At 40.1% G+C, this 25595-nt stretch overlaps 1 protein-coding gene across 1 annotated transcript; it reads right to left on the bottom strand.

Annotated features, from left to right (window-relative positions):
• Positions 1 to 16346: 16346 nt before the first annotated feature.
• irx6a (iroquois homeobox 6a) lies at positions 16347 to 20319 on the bottom strand. The gene is made up of 6 exons (XM_085352493.1): positions 20254 to 20319; positions 18886 to 19161; positions 18023 to 18132; positions 17497 to 17789; positions 16686 to 17363; positions 16347 to 16453 (listed from the first exon to the last, which is right to left on the bottom strand). The coding sequence occupies exons 1-6, from the start codon at positions 20317 to 20319 to the stop codon at positions 16347 to 16349; spliced, it is 1530 nt and encodes a 509-aa protein (XP_085208619.1).
• Positions 20320 to 25595: the final 5276 nt, after the last annotated feature.

The raw sequence follows: 25595 nt of genomic DNA, 5'->3' as shown, positions 1-25595 counted from the left end.
CATGAGGGATCTCCACAAGGTTATGGCATCATCTTACTACTGGCCAATTATCTTCCTCTCAGAAATACAGAAACTTGTCTTAGCAAACATAATAACCTACCAACCAGCCTGATTAGGCACATGTGTAAACAAATGACAGCTGTTCAAATTGCAACTGAAAATAATGGCAGATAGTGGAAGCACCAGCTTTTGGTTGACAGAGCAGTATACCGAAACTCTGAGACCAGTCAGATAAACCTGGGCACCACCTGAATTGACTATAAGTAAGCCTGCAACTCAGTCCCCCATAAATGGATACTTGAGTATTTGGCACTATACAAAGCTAATAATATATGAATAACATTCATCAGGAACTCAGTGGGACTATGATGGACAACACTAGGGGCCAACTCCATGTCACAATCAATTGCAGTCTATGCTGTTTTGCATAGACCTCAAGCCACAAGCCAGCTATCACTAAGAGCTGATGCGTATTTATTTCAGGAGTGTATTGACCATCATTCTTCTCCTGCACATGGATAACATCAAGCAGTATGCCAGAAGTAAGCAAGATAATGTGTTACTGATCCACATCAACAGAATTTGTGATGTAGACAAATAAGTGTAGACAAATGGTTACAAAGGAAGGAAGGTCAGAAGCAAGATAGCTGGCATACAGGATAGCTAGTAGTGTCTGGTGTCCTAGTATCTGAGATTCCAAGAGGAAAATGTAAACCATGATGATGATGGAAGGCCCTTGGACAGCCAAGGAAAATACCTCGAAAAGGTAAGCCAGCTGATGAGAAGATTTCAGCATTAGGAATAAAATCTGAGCTATCAATACATACATTCTACTAGTCATCGGATACCCAGCTGGCCACAGGAGGTGATAGATCCCATTGCTGTCAAGACACGAAAACTCCTCACAGTTCATGGAGGTCTCCACCCAAAGTCCAACACCCTGAAGCAACTGAAAGACGCAGGGCAAGAATTAGTGAGTCAGGAAGAAATACAGAACATCCATGAATACATCAGGAAGATTCCACTTGAGATGAGCTGCTCCAAGAGTGCCTGAAGCAGACAAAGATAGTCGGTGATGAGGAACAGGTTAACGAACTAAAAAGACCAAGTCCCTGCAAAGGGTGTACCACTGACAGACAGATGAAATGACTGACATCAATGCATTCTACCAACAGCTAGAAAAGGTTGGCTTTATCGCCTTTATGTATCTTTTTATAGAGAAATGGGTTGTTATGAAAATGTGGAGGACCAAAATATTCAAATTTGAAAAATGGAGAGGCTGAGGATGATGGCTGAGAGTCAACAAAAGACAGAGGGAGAGCCAGAAAAAAAATGCGGATAGATAAGAGTCACACTGAGCACATGGAGGAGAGTTGTGATAGCTAGATAAAGAGGGGGAGTGAGAAAGGGAAAACGCTTCTTGATTGCTGGTCTCAGGCAGTTTGACTGGTCGTTGACAGCATGCTCCTGATCCGACCATACGGCCTGTCTCCTTAGCTAACAGCCCAGCTGCACAGGGAATGTCCCCGGGCCTGACATTTTGACACAGGCGCCATGTTGACAAATAGCTAGAGTTTTCACCTCCTGCTACACTGTCTGCTTACTAGCTGTATGAAGTGGGGAGGGGGGGTCTAACAGATCTGCTGTCAGGCCAAAGCTGCTGATCAAGTTCTCTTTGGGTGGCAGACTCCTACAAAGAGTGAGGATTGGGGTGGCACTAGCCATCGACACATCATTTGAGACGGTTTTAGGGGTTCGTTGCACATTGGTAACTGCAGTTATCTAGCAACCTGCCCCACTATTCCAGCTTGGTGTGGCAAGGAAATGGTGTAATTACAGCACAGTGTGGCATTCTAGGTCTTGTGCCCACCCCTAAGATGAGGTAAGGTTATGAAATGAAATTCTGTATGTGAAGTAGCTTCTGCTCCAATGAAGAATTTTCAGTTAGGTTTTCATTTAGGGGTGGCTGTAGCTCAGGAGGTAGAGCAGGTCATCGACTAATTGGAAGATTGGTGGTTTGCTCTCTAGCTGCTCCACTTTGCATGCCAAATGTCCTTGGGCAAGATACTAACCCCAAGTTGCTCTCCAATGCATCCATCGGAGAATGAATGTGTGAGAATGTGAGATAGAAAACACTTACGCAGAAAAAGCATAAATAAAAGTGCACGTGTGAATGAGGCAAGTTTTATAGAGTGCTCAGGGAGAGTGGAAAATCACTATATAAGAACCAGTCTATTAACCATTTTCTTATCGCTCAAACAGTTTTAGTTTAGTTACAGAAAAGATGTTAAGGCGGTGTATGTAATAGTTAAGTCAGTTACGTTAACTTTTGTTCTCTATATGGACATATATCGCACACTTCCTGACAAGTGGTCAGAAATGGCGTTGAGTTGCCTAAATGTTCTTGAATGCACATGAAGCTGCTTAGAGCTCTAACTTTGAATGCATTTTACACATTATTGGATGGGAAATATACAGGTGTGCGTGAGTGCTTCTGCTTCCATGTATCTGTGAGCGAGTGTATGAACAAGCCGGCCAGGGTGACTGTGTTGTACCTTGGTACCATTGGGGCTTTAAGTGCTCGGGCTGTATTGATTAATCCCCTCGCCTGTATAACCTCCAGCTCACTTTGAGGTGTCCCCAGTGTGCCTGTGCTCTCAGCAGAGCACACGCTGTGATTAATGCCCATCTCCTGAGTCTACCCGCTACAGAGCACTGTGTCAGGCCAGATTTGTCAGCTCACAACCATAGATTTGTCTATGCCTCCTCCTCAGCTTTAGAGCCACTAGTGCCCTGTAGTGTAAATCTGTCCCCTCTCTCCCCTCTCACTCTGCACTCTTCCCTAGGGTGAGAAGATGGCAGATGCATTAAACAATTCACTTAATAGATAAGCTACAATATGTTTGACTTTCTTTTCTCATTTCTCTCCTCTTTCCCCCACGTCCTTCCTCTTTCTCTCCCCTCGTATCTCCCGCTGCTGAAATGGAATTGGATCAAAGAAGGAAAGTAGGGGGTTGGGAGGAGGGAGGGGTCCTCATTGGGTTTTGTTGAAATATTTATAGGTCAGGGTTGACTGGTTAAATTGAATATCTATGCTGATCTCACTTGCCTGTTTAACTTGCGCCTAGGCAAATATGTTTCCTAGGTGATAACCTTTTATGTACCAGTCTGACTTCATTGAAATGCATAGAGATAAAAATGTGTCACACTTCACAGTCAAACCAGGCAGCCACTGGTGCTCGATTATTCAAATGATAATTGACCCACACCTGTAGCTTGCTTATACTCAGTAGTCAATCATTCCATCCGCTGTTAAGATATGGAGAAAATACATTCTGTCATTTACATTACAAACCACCGTTGAATGTCAAGTACCCCAGGCGAGTCATTTGTGTGGAGAAGAATGCGAAAAATATATGGCCAATTATGATTTCCAATCTTTTTAATAATTTAAATGCTGTTGATGTGTGAATTACTGGCAGCATAGCTCTCAATTCTGTGCCCTGTTTATTTCCAGCGGTATTATTTTCTCCCTAACAAATGACTTGATGTTAATCTTCATATATAATTTTCATTTGTTTGATATAATGGCTTCTAGTGGCTTGCTGTCAAAGGCTGATAAATTGACAAGCAGTATCATAGCACTAGAATCAACAATGCAGAAATGTTTGTTGCCCAAGACAGGGGCGTTTTACTACCATAGGGTGGTCATAGTAATGAATGAATGCATATTCATGTATGCACACATGTATGCGAATATATTCAGTCATCTGATACTTTGGAAGCTTTGATCCTCATTGTGCAGAACATCATACCTGTGCAGGGTATTTCCTTCAATCCGCTGCTGGCTTGCTTGTCAGTTCCTTCTCACCATTACTCTCTGTCTGATCTTTGCGAGCGTGAGCAATGTGTCTTTATGTTGTCAGTTTCTTCTAGGAAAACACATGATATGGCTACAATTTGCATAAATTTCCAAATGGAAGATGTGAAAGCATGCTCGGCAACTGGGCCTGTTTGTTTAAAGTCTGCCAAAGCTCTATAATTAGCAGTGTTTAATTATGGAAATGGCTGCTGAGGAGAATTTCAAACACACTTCTTCCCTGGATCATTAGTCACAGGGGCAAAAAAAATGAAATGCTTTCAGCAATGAAGGGTTCATATTTCAAGCTTATAGCTGCTAAAAGGGTGTACTCAGAAAATCAATTTTATGAAAGTCCGTTCAGCACTAAAGGGAGTTCCATGCAACTAAGCAATTTTGAAATAATGTCGGTGGGGGCCTGATTCATGGACGGTAACAGGACTTTGCTCTCCTTGCCTGGGACATTATCCTCTAAGCTAAGGTCAGAGGTCAACCTCTGGTTTAAATCAACCTCTATTTAGCATAACTCGATTCTTAAAGGGCTTCTGGCAACTCTACACTGAATAGATAAGTAGTCTTCTGCAGGCAGAGAGCATGTGGTGTGGCAGATCAAAGCTTCTGAAAGCTGCCTGAAGACTTAAGAGCAAATGGGGGAAGTTCAGGTAAACTACGGCACCAAACCTAACCTTGACCCCATGAAGTGCTAGTTATATTGTACCACAACCATGATGTCTTAATCTTGGCCACAACCTCACACGTTGACAGTAAACATTCTATTTGTGTATCTCCTAGGACACAAGCAACCTCCTTGCTATAAATCCAGTCCCTGTTGCTTCTTTGATTACTCCTTCCCCCACATCAAGCTGGGTGTCATACGCTGCTAGAAAGGATATGGACAACACATGCAGGAGGCTATTGGAGATGAATGAAAACATCAAGTCTAGGAAAACCACATCACCGCACACATACTCTGTGGGAGGCCCTTTTGCTAATAGCTTGTTGTGGGGCCTTGTGCCTTTTGGTGTGTGTCCCGTGCTCTTCAGTGGTGGTGGCAACGACAGCAGTGGGGACATTTTGGTGGGTCATTTAAGTTGGGAGGTCACATATAAAATCGGCTACAGCTGCACTGGGACCGCTGGTCCAGCCTCCTCACAGGGGATTCCCATTAGGCAGATTGATTGTTTCCTCTCCTCTCCTCCTTTGATTCATGTCTTCCATCTGAGCTCTAATGAGCCATCGGCCGTATGGCACCACTCAGGGCATCTGTGCATCGGCCCCTTGCTATACTGTACATTGCTAATGGGAAACACATACTGCACCGTTAATACACACACAAGAACAGTACTGAACACAATCACACCTGGGATATATATATTGTCTAGCTTTCTACTATGTTAATTTATATTCCATCTGTCACATAAGGATTTTCTTTGATATAAAAATTGAGACTTGATTACTCTTAAGCTGCAGTAAAGACAAATAAATATCTTAGTGTCATCGTACCTATTGACCTCACAGAAGAAATGCAGCACATGCATGTTATTTATTCTACCACAGAAGAGAAGGGACAGCTTTACAGCCCTCCACCACAACTGTTATTTGCAGCCTCAACCATCCATATATTATCCATCATCCGGTTTTATGGTACACACAGAATGATAATTATAATAACAATAATAACTACCCATATAAAATATGTTTACTGCACTTGGTGGTGTGAATGTGTTCTATTCTGTACTAGATACTCTATGTTGACCAGCCTAGAGTTAAAGTAAGCGCTGGTTTTCCTCAAATGAAAGTCAGCCTGCATCTGATATTGATTCACATCCATGTTTTGGAACATTTTATTCAGGATAATTTTATACCTTGGGAATTTGGGGGGTGTAAAGTCTCCGTAGCGAATCGTTCAGCGTGTCTGAAGATGCCGTAAAATTGTTTTTTAAAGCTAGAGTCCTTCTACTTTCATAGTGCAACTGAAGGTTACACTCTGTCTCTTGGCGTGGCGCTTTTGCACATCAAAATGAGCTTGGAAATGTGTATGTCTTCATCTGCTTCCTTATCAAAACATTTTCTATTTGCTAAAAGGAAGCGTAAAATGCAGTTTTGCTTTTCTCCTACCGCAGTGGTGGTGTCAAAGATTTTAACTCACAGATGTATACGGACACATTTCTTCTGAAAACATAGCAGCATACCCCAAAATCTGCGAGAGAAAGAAAAGTGATAAACTGATCATTGACTGAAGCAGGCAAGAGAGCAGAGCAGTGTTTAAGCTTGGATGAACTGCAGATGAACTGAGTGAGTTAAAGCAGAGTCATAAACACATGGTGCTCTGTGTTATTGATTGGGGAGAATAAATGGATGTTTGCTAAACATATTAGATCAGAGAAGACGTGGCTCCCACACTGATCAGGATGATCTGCAGGGTGGCCCAGGCTCTTGTCATTTTCTGTTTGTTTAACTGTGTGTGCTCGAATGAACTTTTAATGTGTACGCATGTTAGTCTTAACCTGTGCACGTGTATTTAACAGCGCATCTAGACTTGGCCCTCGAGCAGTCTGCATCTGGTCTGTGATCTCGCTCTCTCGCTCTGTCATATACCCCTGCACCCATCTACGTACACAGAAACACATTCCTACCTCACTTAATTTTTGCCAAAACACTTCAGGTTGCCGTCACACTGTATGTGGTGGGAACTGTCTCTAGAGGTCACTGCAGTTCCATGGGTGACAGATGCAGCAGGGCCCAGCAACAACATCCTGTTTAACAGAGTAACTTTAGTCACCACCAGTGAGCTAAAAGGGAGAAGAAACAGCTGAAAGAAACCAGAGAATATCACCAGGAGTTTCACACTGTCACGTAGCTCACACAGACTGACATAAACCTATGAAATAAAAGTTGCTTGCTTGTCACAAAAATCTGAAGCTGCAAATCCAAATCAAAGCAAAGTTTGCACATCTATGTAATAGAATTGATTTTTCACTGACACACGCGGCGTGTTTGCAGCTTATATGTTGTGCTGGACAAGGTAAGAAATGTATACAAATCATTTCACTTTTGCCAAACGTTCACAGGCACTATCTATTGCTGTACTCGCAGCCATGGGCAGCTGTAGCATGCACAGTGAAATAGGTTATCAAAGTTGGATTTTCAGAGTTCTGTTTTCAGCAGCGCTTTCTTGGTAACAGTTGAAATCGGTATGTTGCCAGGCGCCCCTCTCGCACTAATTCTATTACACCGGGTTATTTTTAAAAGTTCTTTTTCTAAACATTTACTGTCAGTAATACACTGGAAGCTGCTGTTCCATATGCTTTGTTTGTATTGTGGTTGTGGTCGCAGTGGGGCTGACCTCGCCTGCTTCCAGTGAGCTAGTGGCAGCTTCGTAGTCCACTATGCCAAGTTTAAAATTAGCAACATATTTAACATGTACTCTACTGGCATCCAGTGTTTTTTCAGAGGGTCTCTTTGGAAGACCACAACCAGGCCCAATATAGAAACCTAACTGGAAGACAGTGGTAAAAAATAAAGGCAAAATCCAGAGCAGATGCTGACAACATCTACAGTGATCAGCCTAAGAAAGCTACAGCACTAACGCAGGACCACCAAGACAAACTCAGCTTTAGCAATGCGTCCCTCTTGCTGGCAAATGGGAACATATGTTGCTTCATGGCCACAACCTCAAGCCCAAACTATTAGCATGAACTAAACGACAAAACCATGCTCCTGTTAATGGTATAATCACAGGGGGAAGTGATTTATGGCTTTCATTTTTAAGGATCCCTCTCCCCATAACTCCTAATATGGAGGAAAATATCTGTTTTCACTATGGGAGCCCTCCCATATTGCCTTATAGGCTGTTAAAGCATGGAAAAGAACATATTGGTGTCATAAATCTAGGTTTCAAACTAGACAGCACAGAACATTGTATGATGTCATGTGAGGACAATAGTGAAAAAAGTTAAACCATAGGATTACAGCCTCGACTGGCTTGGATATGAACTCGGGGAGTTTGAGGTAGTCTCTATTAATAGTACTTCATCAGCATATCTGCTCTTGGATTCTTTTGCCATACATCATATCTCAAGCTGCTTCCAAGTTATATAGAGAAACATATTTTGAAAAGTGAATAGGACCTGTCTTAATGTTTAAGTAAAATTATCTTAGCGTTTTAAAGGTTTTGGGAACATTTGTCTGTAATTTCTATTTTAAACAAAATAGAAAATTTTCCTAATTCAGTGTGTGACTTGTTTGGGGTTTTTTGTTGTTTTTTAACAAAACAAAATTTCAAAACGCATACAACAAAATGCAATATTTTAAATAGTTGTCCAAATCAGACATTAGCAAAAATGATAACGTCTGATTTATGTTAGCATGATATATCAGTGACAACCTCGGGCTCACCTTTCCTGTGTTTTCCTCATCTCTTCTTGAAAACAGACAGTCAGAGGGCTGGTAATTCACTCTACTGTAGTTTGGCCTCTGACCAGTAGAGGGAGGTCATTGATTTATTTCTGCCATGTTACAGCAGGAATTTGCATTTGCCTCCTCTGGGTTCTTGATTATGAGTGATTCTAAAGAAATGTGTCAGTTATTATTTTTAGACAACCACATAATGCAAGCACAGTGGGTCCTCTGAAGGATCATTTATTCTGGAGTAGATAAGCATGTTGCAGCAGCCACATTCCTAAGGAACGGGTCACCAACTCTGATTAAAAGTGACTTCGCATAAGGCCATAAATATTTGTCAAGTCTACCTTTGAAACGCAGGCGAGCTGTGGCTTCTCTGCTCGTTTGCCACATGAAAGTGCAAATGGAAACACTTTAGGGTTCTGAGCTACATCAGTCATAGCTGGAATAAGATGGCCAATAAAAAGGGCATAATTATGATGCTCCATCATTTGACACAGCTCGAGGGTTTGGCTTGTTTACCTGCTTGCTATAAGCGAGAGAATTCCTGCTGTGAATAATGGAACTCGTGCTTTTATGATCACACTGTGTTTAAGAGTGAACTTTGAAAATGTGTGGTCTGAGTGGCACCTTCTTCCCCTCCCCTTTTCTTTTACTCTTTTTCTTTCACTCTGCCTTCAGCTGTTTATCTTTTTGCATGCTGAGCATTTTCCAATAGCCCCTTTGATGCCTCTTATTGCTCCAGTGTATGAAACCACGTCACGACCGGCATGCCACAGCAGCAACAATGCCTTGTTTTGAACCACTGCACTCACTTGTTGTGTGACGTTTCACAGTCTACTCATTGATGACTCTTGATGACAGTCCATTCACTTTGTTTTATGATAAATAAAAACATTTTTTCACATTTCATATAGCACATATTTATAGGACATAATTTGATTTAGAGCCTATATGGCTCTGTCTAGTGTCATAAATTGCTTTTTTTTGTTTTTTTATCAGAAGCCTTCTTGTAGGTATTCAGCATGGCTTTCTGTCATTTTTATCCACTTTGCATGCATAGATTTTTGAGGTCAGCATTGTCACAGTAATGATACATTCTGTAATCATGGAGATACTTTTCTTGGAAATGCCTCTGCATTCCTTCGTTTGTCTGCTTGATATATGAGCGCTATGAGTAACAGTAAGCAGGGCCGATGTAGACATCAAGCAGGTGTGGAGACTCCATTAGCTAGGAACCATTTGACTTGCACACCAGTGTCTAATCCTACACAGGAGCTTCACACAGAGAGGCAGGCCCCCAAGCAGAGCCCAGTGGAGAAGTGTGCTGTCGACACCATACTGTTACACAGCCCTGCTGTGAGTTTTCCTCCTGCCCGCATGATGCCAATGAAACTAATGTAGTGGAAATACTCTGTGTTCAGGTGAAGGAAGCTGTTCATTATAGGTGCTACTGCGACTCATTGTACTGAATATCTCTGAAAAAGAAAAAGAAAAAAACGTGTCAATTGCTGTAAGAGAGACAAGCTGCTGGCTTTACATGCTGGACTTCATCTGTCAGTTCTACAGTGGTGTTGGCACAGGCTGAACTCAGGAAACTGGAGACATAAATTGAAGAAAATTGATAGTGCTGCTGCTTTGCAGAATACTGTTGCTGAACACTGTTTTGGTCTGCAGTCCAAATGAACACCTCTGCAGTCTGTCACCTACATAGCGCAGCAAAAAAGAACATATTGTGACTTTCTACAGCGTATCCTGCTTTATCCTTAAAAAAAAAAAGTTTGACAAGGTGTGTAGTTTGTGTTCATGTAATGAAAACTTGAAAACATGTCTCTGTATAGGTTGTTCTAGAGTTGTTGTTTTTTTAAAGAAACAAAACAGATTTTTATTATAGTGAAATCTCATCTAAAAGACGGATTACTTCTGGCACCAGGAGTGTAATTTAAAACTTTTTTTCTCACTGTGTTAATATAACTTTATGTATATTTGACCCTAGCTTCACAATAGGTTAAAGGTTACAGTTGCTTTACTTTTTGCGCAGGTAGATCAACTAACAAAACACGTTCACTATCTAAACACTATCTAAAAGGTAGAAAAAAACATTACAGTCAAATACAAAGACAACACCATATACACAAGCTAATAAATTCTCATTGTCTCTTCATGTTAGTTGTCAGAGATCACTCACCTAATTTAATGTTGAATAACTTAATGTCAATTTTTTATTCATTCATTGTTTGCTGTCATGTTTCTGTCTAGCTAGTAAAATTAAGTTTAATATTTAGCTTATTAGGCCATCCAAAAACTGGGGAAATCTTTTTTTTTATCCATTTGGTCATAAACTTTAAGCCCTTCTGCAAGTGATACTGAGCAGTTTGTCACATCGTGTCTGCTGGAAAATGATGCATGAAGGAGCTAATTAGATTCACTCAAAATCAAACATGAATATGTACCTTAAAAGTGTGACTGTTATGATTTTTCTTTACCTTTTTTATAGGAGATCAAAGCTCAGATAGGCTATTGCAGAAAGATGTTATGGAGTGTAATATAAACCTAGAGTGATGAAGACTCCATGAGCATCTGTCAGCCTAGCAAAGGATGCCTAAATATTCTTTCATGTGCTTCAAAGAAATGAACACCTATATTGTGATTCATATCTAAAATTAGTGTTATATTTTCTGCTATTACATGGCTTTTATAGACTCTTGAATTAGGGACCTTGTTTAAAAGTCAACAGCAGGCACAAAAGGCCAACAGATGCCAAACATAAAGAGGAAGAAAAACAGAAGGAGAGCATGAGATTAAAAAAATGAGATGTGGAGGATGATTAAAGGGCATTAAAATGGCACAGAAGATTATTCTAATGTTGGTGATGCTGACCTAAGGTCAGAAAAAGAAAACTGCCAGGCCAGCAGACAAACATAAAACAACAATGAAGATAACAGGAACAAGGACACACAGGTTTTGCATTCTATAGGTGCAATACACATGCATACACACTAAAGCACTTCTTCTACCAGAATTTAATAAGGTTGATTTCATTTTTTTCCCACCTCATGATATCTGACTTGGCTTCTTAGCTCATATTATTCCCTCAGTACCACTTGCACTCTTTCCTGTATTACTAGTGGATCATGGGTATTAGACTGACCTTGCCCATTGGTTTAGCAGTGTAACCGACACCAAGGGAGAATCACTAGACAAGCAGGAGAAGCCATGAAAGCAAAGATGTAAAGCTTTGTTACTGTGAGACTCTTACCTTCGTAGTGTAGTATCACTTGAGCTGGGGGGGGGGGGCAACCTCACTATTCCACACTATTCAATTAAGCAGTAACAGATTGTCAGTGAACTGAGATAAGAGATGAAACAGAAACTATTGCCTCTCATCAGCTTTCCCACACTCAACAACCCAGAGTAGACTTGAAGACCCCTCTTTGGAAAAGTGAAATGAGGTCTACAAAAGAATCACGGCCCTGGGAAATGGCAGCACTAATATCAGTTTGTGCCATGCTCAATATCTAGTCTGGTACATTGGGATCCTGTTGGGAACACTTTTGAAAAGGGAAAAGAGAGCTGAAGCAGATCACATTGCCTCAAGTATGGCACTGATGATGCAACAGAGGCCTGGATTTCTTTCTTTTTTCTTTTTTTCTCTGTTTTTGGACGTGAAGCACAGGTCAACCACAGGGTACCGAAAGAATCAGGGGTCGCAATGCAACATCTACCCAAACTGCACAAAGCCAGCTTTTCATCCCCTCACTGGCCATTCCACCAAGTCTTTAATTGTCTTTGACAAAGCTCATTAGCAGAGACCTTGTAGCGACATCAGCAATCTGAAATTCCATGGAGGGAGACATGCACAGAAACAATGTCCCACACACATTTCATTGCGCCTTTTGACAAAATGTAATGAAGTGTGTATATTGTCCCCCTCGTATGAACTCTGAGCCATTGCTACAAAGACTTTGTTTTATGAGCCCTAGCTGCCCAGCGTGGGACACATCAAATGGCACCTCCATGCTGGCTCTTTTGTCAGACTAGAGGGCAAATTATTGTTTGTAATGTTGTTGTTGTTGTTAATGTTATGGCTCCTATTTATACAAAGAGGCCATTGATATAGTGTCAAAATAATTCATGCTCTCTTACATCGCATGCAGACCCATGTTCATTAGTAGTGCCCTGAATGTAAAGTGCACATGTGATGGATGTTCCTGACGGTGCTTTGTCAGAAATTAACCCACATTGACCTATAGCTTAATTTTGTAGAACATACAACAGTCATTGTTAAAATACTCTCAGGTTTTTATGGGCTTTGCTGAGTAAAAAATAAATAAATAAATAAAATAAAAAGTAAATTAAATAGTTATTAAAATTAGTTATGTTTTTCTGGTTTGCTCAAAATGGGAATTTTACATGTCACTGTCAATACTGGAGTGAAATGGATTATCGCTAGGCTGGAGCAGACTTTGCCTTAAAAATGCTTGTTCTTCTCCTTTTTCTCCACATACTAACTTACCAACTTCACACAATACTTGCCCATTAATGCGAGTCATCTAGCCTGCTGACTTGAAAAGAGCATAGGACGCAAGCAGAAACTTGGCACAGAAAAGACCAATGTGGGGCTGGGGTGGGGTTATTAAGGTCAGTGTAAAAACTTGTGGAAGTGTTTGATAGCAAAAGCCAAATGATTATAATGAAGCACTCTGACAAGTATGGTCACAGATTGATATTTTCAAACCTATTTAAGGGTTCATGTTTATCTTAGCTTGTTTTTCTATTTTGCATATTTGTGCCTCTTTCACAGATTATCTAAAATCTGTTTTGGATTATGCAAACATGTTCTCATAGCCACATACCATTTCGCCCCTCCCAGATGAAAAATGTAATTTACCAGGAGGAGCGCGTGTATTAGGGAGATTTATATGTGCATATATCCCACCTAAAGAACTTATTATTCTGTATCACTGTAGTTTGCCACAGATTTCATGTCTCGCCTCAGATTAATAGATGTCAGACAAACAAAAAGAAAATCTTGTCGGTCCCCTCCCCCTTGCAACAAAAACAAAAAATATGATAAATGCCTATTTACTCATCCTTACTGCCAGTGTGGCTCGTTGTTATTATTATTATTAGTATTAATAATCATAATAATTAGCTCCCTCTTCACGCACACACAGATACAAGTAGACCTACCCCAACCATTACCATGTAATAGATGTCAATAGCAGTAATGAAGTTTCTGTCATCCAGATCAGCTTCCATTTACAGCTGGCTGATGTATGCCTTGACTGCATCTCCTCTGTGCAGCTGCTTTCACCATATGTAAAACTCTATGTATAGGACAGACTAATTGACCTGTTAGCTGCTTCAGGCATATGCTGCTATATAAACCCATAATGGCCATTATCTATCCCCACCAGGTAGATTGCCATGCTGTTAATCCAACCACACATGTATCATTACCTTCAGTAGAATAAGGCCACTTTCCTTTGCGGCCTATGGTTTAATTAAAAGTGATTGTAAATATTTGATGTCATACCCTACATTCTGAATGTAAATGCAATCCATCGCGAGCATCGTCCTGTTACTGTTACTGTTGAGAAGTTGTTAGCAGCTTGACACGTCTTGTATTACAGTTGTCAGCCTAAAGAAGTGCAACTTGCAACTTGCAACTTGCAACATGCAACTTGGCTCAAAAAACTTGGCTCAAAAAACTTTACATAAAGTTTACACTGAATTTCATATAGCTCCTACGGGATGCATATGTGATCTATTATATGTGACCATTAGTAGAAAGTATGTGATGTTCAGTTTTTAAGGATGTCAGTGGTTAGTTTCATGCTTCCCCTTTATTTTTCTTTTTTGGTGGGTCAGCTGTAGTGGTCTCAGATCTTTAAGGAGCTTTGTCTGTATTTAAAATCTTCTAGAAATATTAAAGCCTATAGAAATATATTTGTTTTTGGCTTTCACTTCAGCCAAATCATTTATTGGCTGTCAGATTAACACAGAGCAGGGAAATTGAACTGGAAAAAAAACTTTAAATAGGCCTAAGTTATTATTCCTGACCTTCCTCATCCTCATCATGTAGACTTTCCTGGATTTACAGACAGCTACGCCATTGGCCAAGGACAAATGGGGTGACCACAGCGCCTATGAACTGAGCCCGAATTGCCTTAATACGGAAAATACTTTTATTACAAGCATAATCCGACAAGTACTACCTCAAATGACGGGACTGTAGGCTATTTGGTCTACAGGTATTATTTCGCTGGTGGTATAGAATTAAATTCAGTCATATCTAAATCTCTTCCTGCTCATGTAATAACGATTTTCAGGAATTAAGACAGGAGATTAACTCAGAAACAAAACAAAATAAAACTTCTTTCACTTCGCTGAAGGAAATTGCAACGTAATATTACAGATAAACGCGTTTCGCAAATTTGAAACAACTATATGAATCATTTAAAATGCGTTTTCTCCTTAATCTCAGACTATTCTAGAGTGGTCTCCATAGAAAAAACACGTTTTCGAATTGTAACGCTGAATATTTCTTAACATTGTTCGGAAGAGTAACGCGCAAAATAAATACGCACAGCACCTTACGTCTTTTACTACAGAAGTATTTGATTTTAAAAGTTTGAAATAGGAAGATTAAAAAAAACAAAAACAAAAAAAAACTTTTTTCGGACCGTCAACACGGATCATACACTACAGTGATCATCTTAATACCGCTGTCTGTACAAGAGGCAGAAGAGTTAAGCCATAACGAGACGGTCTATAGGCAAAACATCCAAATCAAAGGGACTTTGAGGGACCATGTGAATTTCTCTGCCGGGTTTGATCCTACAAATGACCTTTTAATTAACACAATGGTAAGTTAGTGCAGAGGCTCGCTTCACAAGGGACAAAGCAGCATTCATTCTATGTTCCTCCCTCGTTGCTTAGCCTGAACAGTAACAAAGTGTTTGATGCCACTTCTGATTAGATGCTGACAATAGAGAGATGATGTCCCCTTTCTTCCACAACTTGTGGATTTCACTCACGTCCTCCTCTGAATTATGACCTTCCATCAGCGCAGCGGCTTTATACATCGAGTCAAGATGATAAACTTTGATCAAACCCGCACACGCAAATGTTTTTTAATTGCCTGATTGGATGTTAAGCTGTATAAATAATCACGGCACAGAAAACGAAAGCTCTTGGGAAAAAATGTATTGTTAGAAAAGATGTCATGAATGGCAAACACAGGAGAAGCTCACATTTTAACACAGGGACAAAACATATTTCCAAGTCCACAGCGGATCCAGTCGTTCATAGCCAGCTTTGAGTCCGACAAGCTTTTCTCTTTTTACATCTGGCAAAATGACACGAAGCCACAGACAATTGTAACAAAATATTCAAAAGAGATACAAAGTCAATCAATAAACACGGTAAATAATTAGCCAACAGACGACATAACAAAATAATAAATACGTAAAGAAATAAATAAGTTTGCTACACTACACGATTGCCATACACAAATTCGGCCGTTTTTTTATTCGGCCAGTCTCACACATTTGCATCTAGATTTTTTGCATAAAGTCTTTAACACCATAAAAACAATGTTGTGCAAAACGATAGCCACGTCCACAGTTTGACAGCTCACACTGCAGCAGCGCCAGGTAGTTCCCATGTGTCATTCTGAGGCCGCTAGTTGGCCGGTGTGTCATTTAGTGCATAATAAATGTCCCAATAGTTACTGTGGTATATTTCCAGCGATCTAGGAGGAAGAACAGCAGGGATTGAAATAAACGCACAAAATAGAAGGAAAAAAACTTTATGATATGAAACATTTCCAAAGAGAAGTTGAGCATAAGAAGAACTGACATACTTTTGACCAAGTTTATGAATGATATTTGACACTAATCTGATAGAAAAAATAAAATAAAAATAAGCAACATATAAACAAAAAGAGAAAGAGTAACTGCATTCTTGTGAGTGTTTGATGTTTTTACTTGCCTCTTCTCTTTCTGTGTGAAAAGCTGTATGTGTGTGTCATGACTTCACTGATTTTTTTCCACTTCAGTGCAGACTCTCACCTGCTTCACCTCTTCATCACTGGTCTGAAAGCAGTGACCTTGTCACCCTGCACGGTCCCACAGGTTTCACTGAGGTCAGATGACTGTGTCTCGGCTTTGCCACTGGAGAATCCTGCACACCCAAGTGAAAACACATCTAAGAAGCTTACTTCAAGCACAAGTTGGCAGAAAGTCCCTCACCACTTTGTAACTCATAAATTGTGTTTGTGAACACAAAAATGGAAAGTTTTGCTTTATTTGTGTACATTAATGTGTTCAAAACAGTATGCTTGTGGCTCATTATGAAAAGACAAACATCAATGTTATCTGTTATGTGAAACTCAGCAGGTAAAAGATAGACATACCTTCAATGGTGGAGTACTGACATGTGTCTGGGAGTGCAGCATAGGATGAACAGTGAAGTTGGAGGCTCTTGGGACCATAGCTGCTAGTGCCATAGACCTTTGAGTGCAAGGACGAGCCCTCTGAAAAGGGGCTCTCAACATTGGTGACACTGCTAGATTCATGAAGGCCTCTAATGCCTGCACATTGTCCAGTGGGAGCCCCGATAAGTCTGGTGCTCTGTAGCTGGCAGTCTCCGGTTGAGTTTCCTGTCCTCAGTTCAGAGCCATGCTGCTGAGGGCTCAGAATGACCCCCGAAGCTGCCGTCCGAGCCAGAGACCAAATCCGTGGCTTATCTGAAGCTTCATAGTGCGACAAGGACACAGTTCCTGCGGCTGGGCTGGTTGAGGAGGGTGCTTTGGACACTACAGGATCCAGGAAGTCAGCCGGGAGAGGAGGAAGGGTGGTGACATTCTTGATGGCACAAGGGAAAGAGTGAAAGCTGTTAGTTAAACTCAGGTGTAGTTCGGAGCTGCAGTCTCTTTTTTGAGGTGCTCCAGATCCTGCCATGGTCCTCTGGAGGTCGTGCTCATCCGATGCCACCTTTTCACAGTCACTGTCCAGCTTGTCACAGTCATCGTCATCCATATCCTCCAGATCACTCAGATGTAAATCCTTTTCATCCTTGCAATCATTAGAATCTACATGAAAGAACAGGTTTTATATTCTTAATATGCTGTTTGTCATGGAAAAATAATAAATACATTCAATTAAATAATTTTTAAACTTTGAAAACCATTTTTTACCAACAAGAAAAAAAATGCAAATCATTACCTTTGGTAACACCGTCTTGCTCACTCTTAAGGTCATCCTTCCTGTCATCATTCGCCTTATTCTTTGGTGACCAGGTCATCTTGTTTTCCTTTTTAAGCCTTCTCCTGGCATTGGCGAACCAGGTGGATACTTGAGTGAGTGTCATTTTGGTGATGATGGCCAACATGATCTTCTCTCCCTTGGTGGGGTAGGGGTTTTTGCGGTGCTCATACAACCATGTTTTCAGAGTGCTGGTGGTTTCACGTGTAGCGTTCTTTCTTCTGGCTGTGCCATTAAAATCTACTGTCCCGTACCTGGAAATACACACACATACACACACACGCATTTAGCCAGGGAAAGAGTCACCATTAGTGCAGAGGGTAAATTATATAGTAGACTACTAATTCAGGTATCCTCTATTGTTACTCTCTGTTGTTTGAAATGTATACAGTTTCACCAGATCCAGGTTCCACTATAGAGTTAGACTCAGACCTCAGATCTAAATGTGTCACCATTGAATAGTTGTTTTTAATGATGTAAAACTTACCTGTCATATTGATACTGTCCCAGTGAGTGATCATAAGGATAGTACGCAGCAGTTTGAGTAATGCCAGAGTGTAAAGTGCCTGTGCTGTCCTTAATGTCATACTGTGGATTCTGTAAAAGAGAAGGCGGTTGTTATACATTATAAACATTCTGAAAGTTTAGATTAAATATGTTAGCATTCTGAAGATATCTGAAAGTTATTTCATGTATAAAGTATCTTAGTTCCATGCTAATAAATAACAAGCAAATGATTCAAACTATGAGTTATTAGAGGCAGAAAAGATTTCCCATACATGACATCGATTTGTCACATATGTATTTTCATTGTGTTTGAAGTATGATGTGATGTCCAAAAACAAGTGTTGTTAACATTTTTTAATAATATTAGTTCAATATTGTTTTAGACATAATGCAAAATACTTAAATAGACAGTCAACTTTAATTATTTTTTTTAAATATAGACGGAAATAGAAAGAAAAGTTTCAGCTGCACTGCAACAACTCAAACTTCTACTTTTTTTTAAAGTAAACAATTTGCTCTACTAGTTGAAGAATCTGATGCCCCCCACCCCCAAAATTACAGAAACGAGTGGCAATATTTTAAAACAAAACACAAAAAGGGGGTTTAACTTTAAATTAACAGTAAATTTTGTTCAAATCAATCGTTTTTGACTCTTTGACTCGTTCACCTGTCTCTTTTTCCTCGTTCTTTTGCTGCTTTGAAGGGGAAGTGCGACAAGAGCTGCCGTTGGATTAAAAGACTTATCGAGACGGATATGTTTGCAGTGTGAGATAAATTGATAAACCTAGCTGATCGATCAGCCTGAGACCCCCCCTCCCCCTTTTGCGCATCAAATGAGCCCACCAGAGTGGAGTAGATAGCGGATGGGTCGGTGCTGTAGGGGAAGTAGTTGGCGTAGTTCTGGCTGGCTGCGGCCGCTGCGGCGTAGGGAGAGCTGTACATCCCCAGCGCTGCGTTCAGCTCCGTCCGGCTGCTTGCCAAGAGCCGGTTCTCGTAGGACGGGCAGCAAAAGGAGGCAGCGGCGGCGGCAGCGGCAGTCTGGGAGCTGCCTGTCCCGTCAGAGACCGACCTGGAAATCGAATCGCAGCAAGTCGTACTGGGGTTTGCCGACACGAAAAACTGCATGAAGAGAATTGTGGATAGACATGGTCACTGGCTGTTTCATCTCTCATGTGGATGTCTGTGGCAACTCTGAAGTGACTGGGCTATGCTCTGCAAAAATCTTAGCCTTAGTCTAGTTGCTTTAGTATCTTAAAATGTTAAAGCAACCGGTAATTGTGAGCTGATTTCGTTTGCTGCTCTTGAATGATCACGATTCAGGTGTCGTTGCCTTTACTTGTGACCTGCCTTAATTCAAGGTAAGTCACTTTTCAGAGAATCCGTGAAATGATAGAAAGTAGGTCGCAGGGAAAAATAAAACGATAAGATATAAAATGTCATTGTCTTCTTTTTTTCTCCCCACAATTTAATAACAGTTTTAATTCACTACTTTAAACTGCGTGCGAATGTAAAAGACATAAATAGTTGTTTTCGGATATGAAGATGAACAAGAAAAAGTGACCTGCTTCATTTTATCACCGAATTTAAAAAAAAAAAATGTTTCCGTATAAATAAACAAAATGCAGTTGCAGCAAAGTCCCAATATCAGTGTTAATGCAACGATCTGACGTTTACGTTCTGCCAAAAGTCAAAATGTTGTCCTCGGAGAAGTTGTCTGTTAACTTTTTCAGGAGTAACTTCTGTCCCCTCATCGACCTGAACTTCTTCGAACTTGTCATTTGGAGCAATAAGAATTTATTAAAAAGGTAAATAAAGCGGTTTAATAAAGATTTAAGCCTTTGAAAATACTCCAATCTTACATGTCAAAACAACTCCATCAGAAAGTTTGCTTATGTGTACAGCATGCTTAACAGCCCAATTACACCTCATAGTGTGCGATAGGTGACATTCATCTCTATTGTCATCAGAAAAACACGTGAGTTCATTCATAATTCAGTGTAATTGGACACGGGTGTGTGTGTATCGATATTTGGTTCAACAACAAAAGCTCCACGCGAAAATAGCTGTCAATACTGTCAAAGCAGTCACTCTTTCGTTTATGTTTCTCAAAAAACTAAACGCCTTCTTATTGGTGAAATAAAGATGAATTTAGTCTTGTTTCTGTATACACTATATTTAGGGTAAATGAAAATGAAAAGCAAAGTGTCTTACCTGTGAAGTTGCATTGTAGGGATATCCAAATTGCGAGAAAGACATAGCTGCTTCTTTTGTTACCATCAGGAATATTCTTCACCCTTGATCGATTGCAACCAATTCTACTTCAAATCCACCGTCTTACACACATTTCCACGCACGGCCTTTCGCTCAATAATAGATGACTTCACTCATAGGAGGGAGACTTTAGGCTGACACCAGCTGCAGATTGTTTTATATGAATGAATAATCCCCCCAAGGACCCAATAAGAAATGAAATTAAGCGTCATTAAGTGCAAAAAAAAATTGTTGTTGTGTTAGCTGAAGGAGGCTTAAAGGATAACGTAAGTCTTCCAAGATATGGACTCTGCTTGTGCTATTATTTGTGGCTCTATAGTTCTTTAGCATTCATCCATGCAAGGGTATCAGCGTGACGTCACTGTAATCCCGGAACGGCAGGGTACCAAGGATAGAATAATGTCTTTGCCAATCACGTCCAACACAGGGTTTTCTTAAGGTGCACTGTACACAGCCTTGTTTCGCTTTTGTAATAGAATTCTTTACCGATTTTCTGAGGTAAAGTCTCGGAAAATTGCACCACTGTTCATTATTATTGAATTGTAACAATGCAATATGGAAACCCTTTGTGAAGTTAAATAAACTAGAAAAGAGAGAGAGAGAAACACCGGGGATGTTTAGGGTGTCTTGTGAGATATTTCATTACTTTTTTACTTTATCTAGACAAATAGAAATAACACATGTTGCCTAAACTAGAAAAGTCTGCACTATTGTCTGCTTAGATAAAACTGATACCTAAAACGCTTTGTATTATTTACAGTGTATCACAGCTATAGATGGCTGGACCTCTAATACTTTTTTTTTTTTTTTAAATCTCGACCTTTGTTCGCTTCTGGCTCTTTGGCCAGAGGTCCATCCCAGAGTTAATGACGATGATGTTTCTATCTTTCTCTATTAGAGAGAGGGGCAGTCCCAGTAGGAACGGTTAGAGGGGTTTTTGGCAGGTCAATAGACCAGTGATTGATGCGCGCCTGGAGACCTACGTGACCATTACGCGTAATGCGTAATTGTATCAATTAACAAATGGATACATGCCCTTGTTTAACCAACGAGTAACAGAGTGAAAATATGCCTTAGAGGTGAAATCCGAAGAGCTATGCTAGAAAAAAAGACATTGGAAGCCGTGCTCCCCAGTCTAATTAAATATCCGTGCATGGGGGCGACGAGAATTGCATTTTAATTGAATGATGCTCACTTGAAAGATGGGTAAGGAATGATGCTGCCTCACAGTGAATGAAACTAGAAATAATTTTAAGCCTTATTAGATTAGGAGCTCAGCCATTACCAGTTGTCTCACTCTCTCCCATAAACATAAACAAGCTTTACCCTCTTTTCGTGTGTTGAGATGTTACCGGTAGGTAAGAGATCTGTTTATTTCTCTTCTACACTCGCCACTTTTGCGTTGGCAGTGACAGAGGTGATCGGTCTAACTGAGTCATATGATCTGCCCATTTCTGCTTGTCTAGAGAAGTGTAAGTTTCCCGCTGTCACGACTGATACCTTGAGCCAAATTTTCCAGTGCCTTTAATTTCCCTGGCTGATGAATGGCTTTGACTCCCCAGGAGACGCATCTGCGATTACGGGCTTTCTCTCCAAGGGGCGCTAAAGAGCCACGTGCTGGAAATTAAGATCTCCTGTTAGAGATTCTTCATAGAGATAAAATGGTCGGAGTTGTCACGGTCCAGGCTTTGAGAAATGCCGTTTTAAACACCCACGGGCAACAGTAAGTCTTAGAAACGATGCCTTTTGTCCACACAAGTGCCCGTTTCTTCTGAAAGGCCACTAAGCTACAGCAAAAACTTATTGGATAACAAACCATAGTCCGCTATTATTTCCCCTGTTAAAATCATATTTTGCAAAATTTTATTTTATCATTATTTACATCAAATTCAGCATCATCTCACAGGGTCACTTGTGTTCATTTCTTTCTCTTGAGTCAAAATTCACAGAAAAGGGAACTGAACGAGCAATTTTAAAAAACAAATACATATACGAACTTCACAATATCATAACACCATTTCCATTACGTTCTTGACATAAACACAAAGAAGATAAACTGCAGAGGAAGAAGAAAAAGGAAATGGCCATTATGACAGTGTTTTATTATTTTTGATGAAACAGTGAGGTATGAATCAGATGAGTGAGCAATGCTTATAGATCCAGACAGCCTGCTTTTACAGAGATATGTAAAACAGCCATATTTTCAGCTTTTTGGCAGTACAATTTTTAGATGTTTTGAAATGTTTTATTAAATGTTAGAAGGTTAGATTAGGTTAGGTTTTCCCAACTTCTACAGGCAGCCAAAAAGTTGTTGCTACTCCACCGCCATCATTTTTATGTATTTATTTTTAATCAGTCATCATCAGGGATAGAGGAAGCAATTAAAAAAGGATACAAGTTACTCTGTAGTAGAGCACAAGTCAGTGCAATCGTACTTGCAGATTCTTGTTTATATTCCTTACTCTAACCATATTTATATATATACTTTTATCATGATCAGAAAACTACAGATCTAAAAGAATACTTAAGCCTTATGTTTGTCTGGAAAAAAAACCCCTCCTGAATACCAGGTTTTATTTGTAGATAGTTTTAACTGGACACTTATAAGGATTTGACTAACAGATGTTATCAATTTGTAAAATGTATAATTTTTACCTCACTACTGACGAATATCACAATGTATTATAAGGAGAATGCACAATTTTAGCCTGTACAACCAGAATGAGAAGAATGAGCACATAAGAGAACGTGCACAAGTTAAATGTAATTGCATGCCAGTGGTCATTGCGTTTCTACAAGGGCATGCATGATGGCCTTAGTGCATATGGACAGTCTCATGCATAATGCATGCCTAGTAGTCAGTGTAGATCTCATTGAATAAAGCCGAAATGAATGCTAATTGCAATGGCAGACTGGCCACAGTGCCCTTCCTTCTAAATTGTGTGACAACCAAATGTTGGGCCATTTCTTTATACTCTTCTGTCTGGATTACCTAGCAATCGCATGGTAACAAGAGTTTTTTAGCAGTTAAAATGCTGTTATAGTAACAGTGTTTCTATCCTTTATCATCTGTCATTTCTTAGATTTCATTCTTTTTTCCATAAATATATTTTAAGGTGAAGTGTTAAACCTATAGTAGGGATACAAAAGCAACTTCTTACATCAAAAACCCGTTTTTCTTCGGCTTCTTTGTAAGCTGTCTATATGTTCAGTCCCCTGTCCTTGTCCACAAGCACTGGGTTTAATTCAGACCCAGAATGATGGTGTTAAAATTAACATAATCTATTCTGGAGTACAGTCGTGAGGGTCAAGAAACAACAGAACCAATACTCCCAATATAGTACAGAACAAATAAAATGCTTACCGGGTTTATGCATCATGCAGGTATAGATGTTTTTGTCAACAAAACAAAACAACAACAACAACAACGGAAAACAAAGTCACTTCTTGAAACAGTCTGGCAGTTGCAATTTGTAGACATACCATTTGACCTGACTGGTCATATAACAGGACATTTAACTACTAGCAGACAAAGGCATTCACGCTCATTCACTCACGTTATTTAACAATAAGCAAGCCCAAAGCTCCATTATATCTTGTTCTGACAGATCCAAGTGGTTACTAATGAGACTGAGTAATACACGCATTCTCCATTAGAAGCATCACCGACTGGGAAAAAAAAAAAACTCTAAAGGTTAAGTCAACACTCAATAGCTCCCAGCCCTCTTCTCCTACTTAATACATTTCCTATGCTGACTTAATGAACCACACAAAGCCTTTCTGGTTTTTCATCAGATGAGGAGGAGAAGGATGGAGGAGGGGTTGGGGGCTGTAGTGGTGGAGGTAGAGGGGTGTATGAAATGGTAATAAGGGCAGACAGACAGAGAGATGGAGGAAGAACCCTGAGTTAAGCAGAGGATGAAGCAGCACCTACCTGGAGGTGTGTGATCTCATTAAAGCCAAATTGGTATATGCCAATAAATCCAAGGCACTTGTGATCTGGAATTATTGCATACACACACATATAGTGCATACACACAAATGTACCCCATGAAAACCATTATTAATATTGCTAAATTACCCAAATGGATGGAAAAGTAATAAATATTGTAATGAGAAATAATAGACCCATGGAGGATATGGTCACAGCAGTGGTCGGTTAACACTAAAACAAACATCTCCAGGGTTGACGAGTAATTACAGTGTGCACAGGGAGTCATTAAAGCTTCATCAAACAGAGAAAGAACGGCATAGGGTGAGTGTAACATCATGACAATTGTCTCAATAAATCAATCTGGTCTAGAGAAGAAAAGGATAATTGCATGTGATGACAGTACAACGTTGATTACTGTATAAGTAGTGCCACTCACTGTGGTATGGTACAGTTTGATTGGTACCTTGGGTTTAAAAACAAAATATATTTTGAAAGATTATAATTACACATATAGTCGTTTGGTTTTTTTTTTAAGAATTTAAATCTGTACATGAATGGACAAGCATAATTTGTGTTGCATTTGTACCACTGCCACGCTGATCGCTTGTATTCAGATGTTTAAGTCAAACAAAACCTCTGAATTTTTTTGTTGGGAGCCCTGTGTCTCAGAGGCCCCTGAGGCTCACGGGATGCAATATGTGAGTGAGTGAGAGAGAAGGAGTGTGTGGATATGCAGGCATGTGTGTTGTTTGTGTGTGCTGGCTGGCAGAGTCCCCTTGAGGCTCTACTGTAAAGCTATCATCAGTGGTGGTGTCAGGGATTTGTTGCTTGTCACTGAGTGAGAGAGGGAGTCCTGGCAGTAACTCTGGGAAATAACTGCTTATGGAGAGAGAGCCTTGTTACACAGTTTGTGTGAGTGTAGACGTGTGCAAGAGAGAGAGAGAGATAGGCAGAGAGCGAGGGAGAGAGAAGGACAGAGTGGGAAATATTTGTATCTATTTTCTCCACGTGGTATCAGGAGGTCTATGTTTGAGTATACAAGCAGGCTGTAGGTCAGTTATATGGTGTATGTTTCCTCGTGTCAGCTTTTATGTGGAGGCCTTAGGCTTTTTGTCCATGTGAACTCTTGTTCGCAAGTGTTGTGTATCCATGTTGCTGCATGCTATGGCAACAATACGACATCTGTGCTTTCTTGTGTATTAACTTTGAAATTTGAAAATAGTCATGATCACAAATGTCACTTCAGCCACTGATAATATGGAGTATTTCTATGCTAACACCTTGCTATCATGCCCATGTGCGTGTATGTGTGGTCTTCGTTGAGATGGGTGCTGACTTCTAACCGAAC

Source organism: Diplotaxodon limnothrissa, linkage group LG1, assembly GCF_057381915.1.
Source record: "Diplotaxodon limnothrissa isolate DT_005_m linkage group LG1, D_limnothrissa_male_GT1.1, whole genome shotgun sequence".
Taxonomy (NCBI): domain Eukaryota; kingdom Metazoa; phylum Chordata; class Actinopteri; order Cichliformes; family Cichlidae; genus Diplotaxodon; species Diplotaxodon limnothrissa.
The sequence above is the reverse complement of the archived record's forward strand: the minus strand, read 5'-3'. Positions and strand labels throughout refer to the sequence as shown.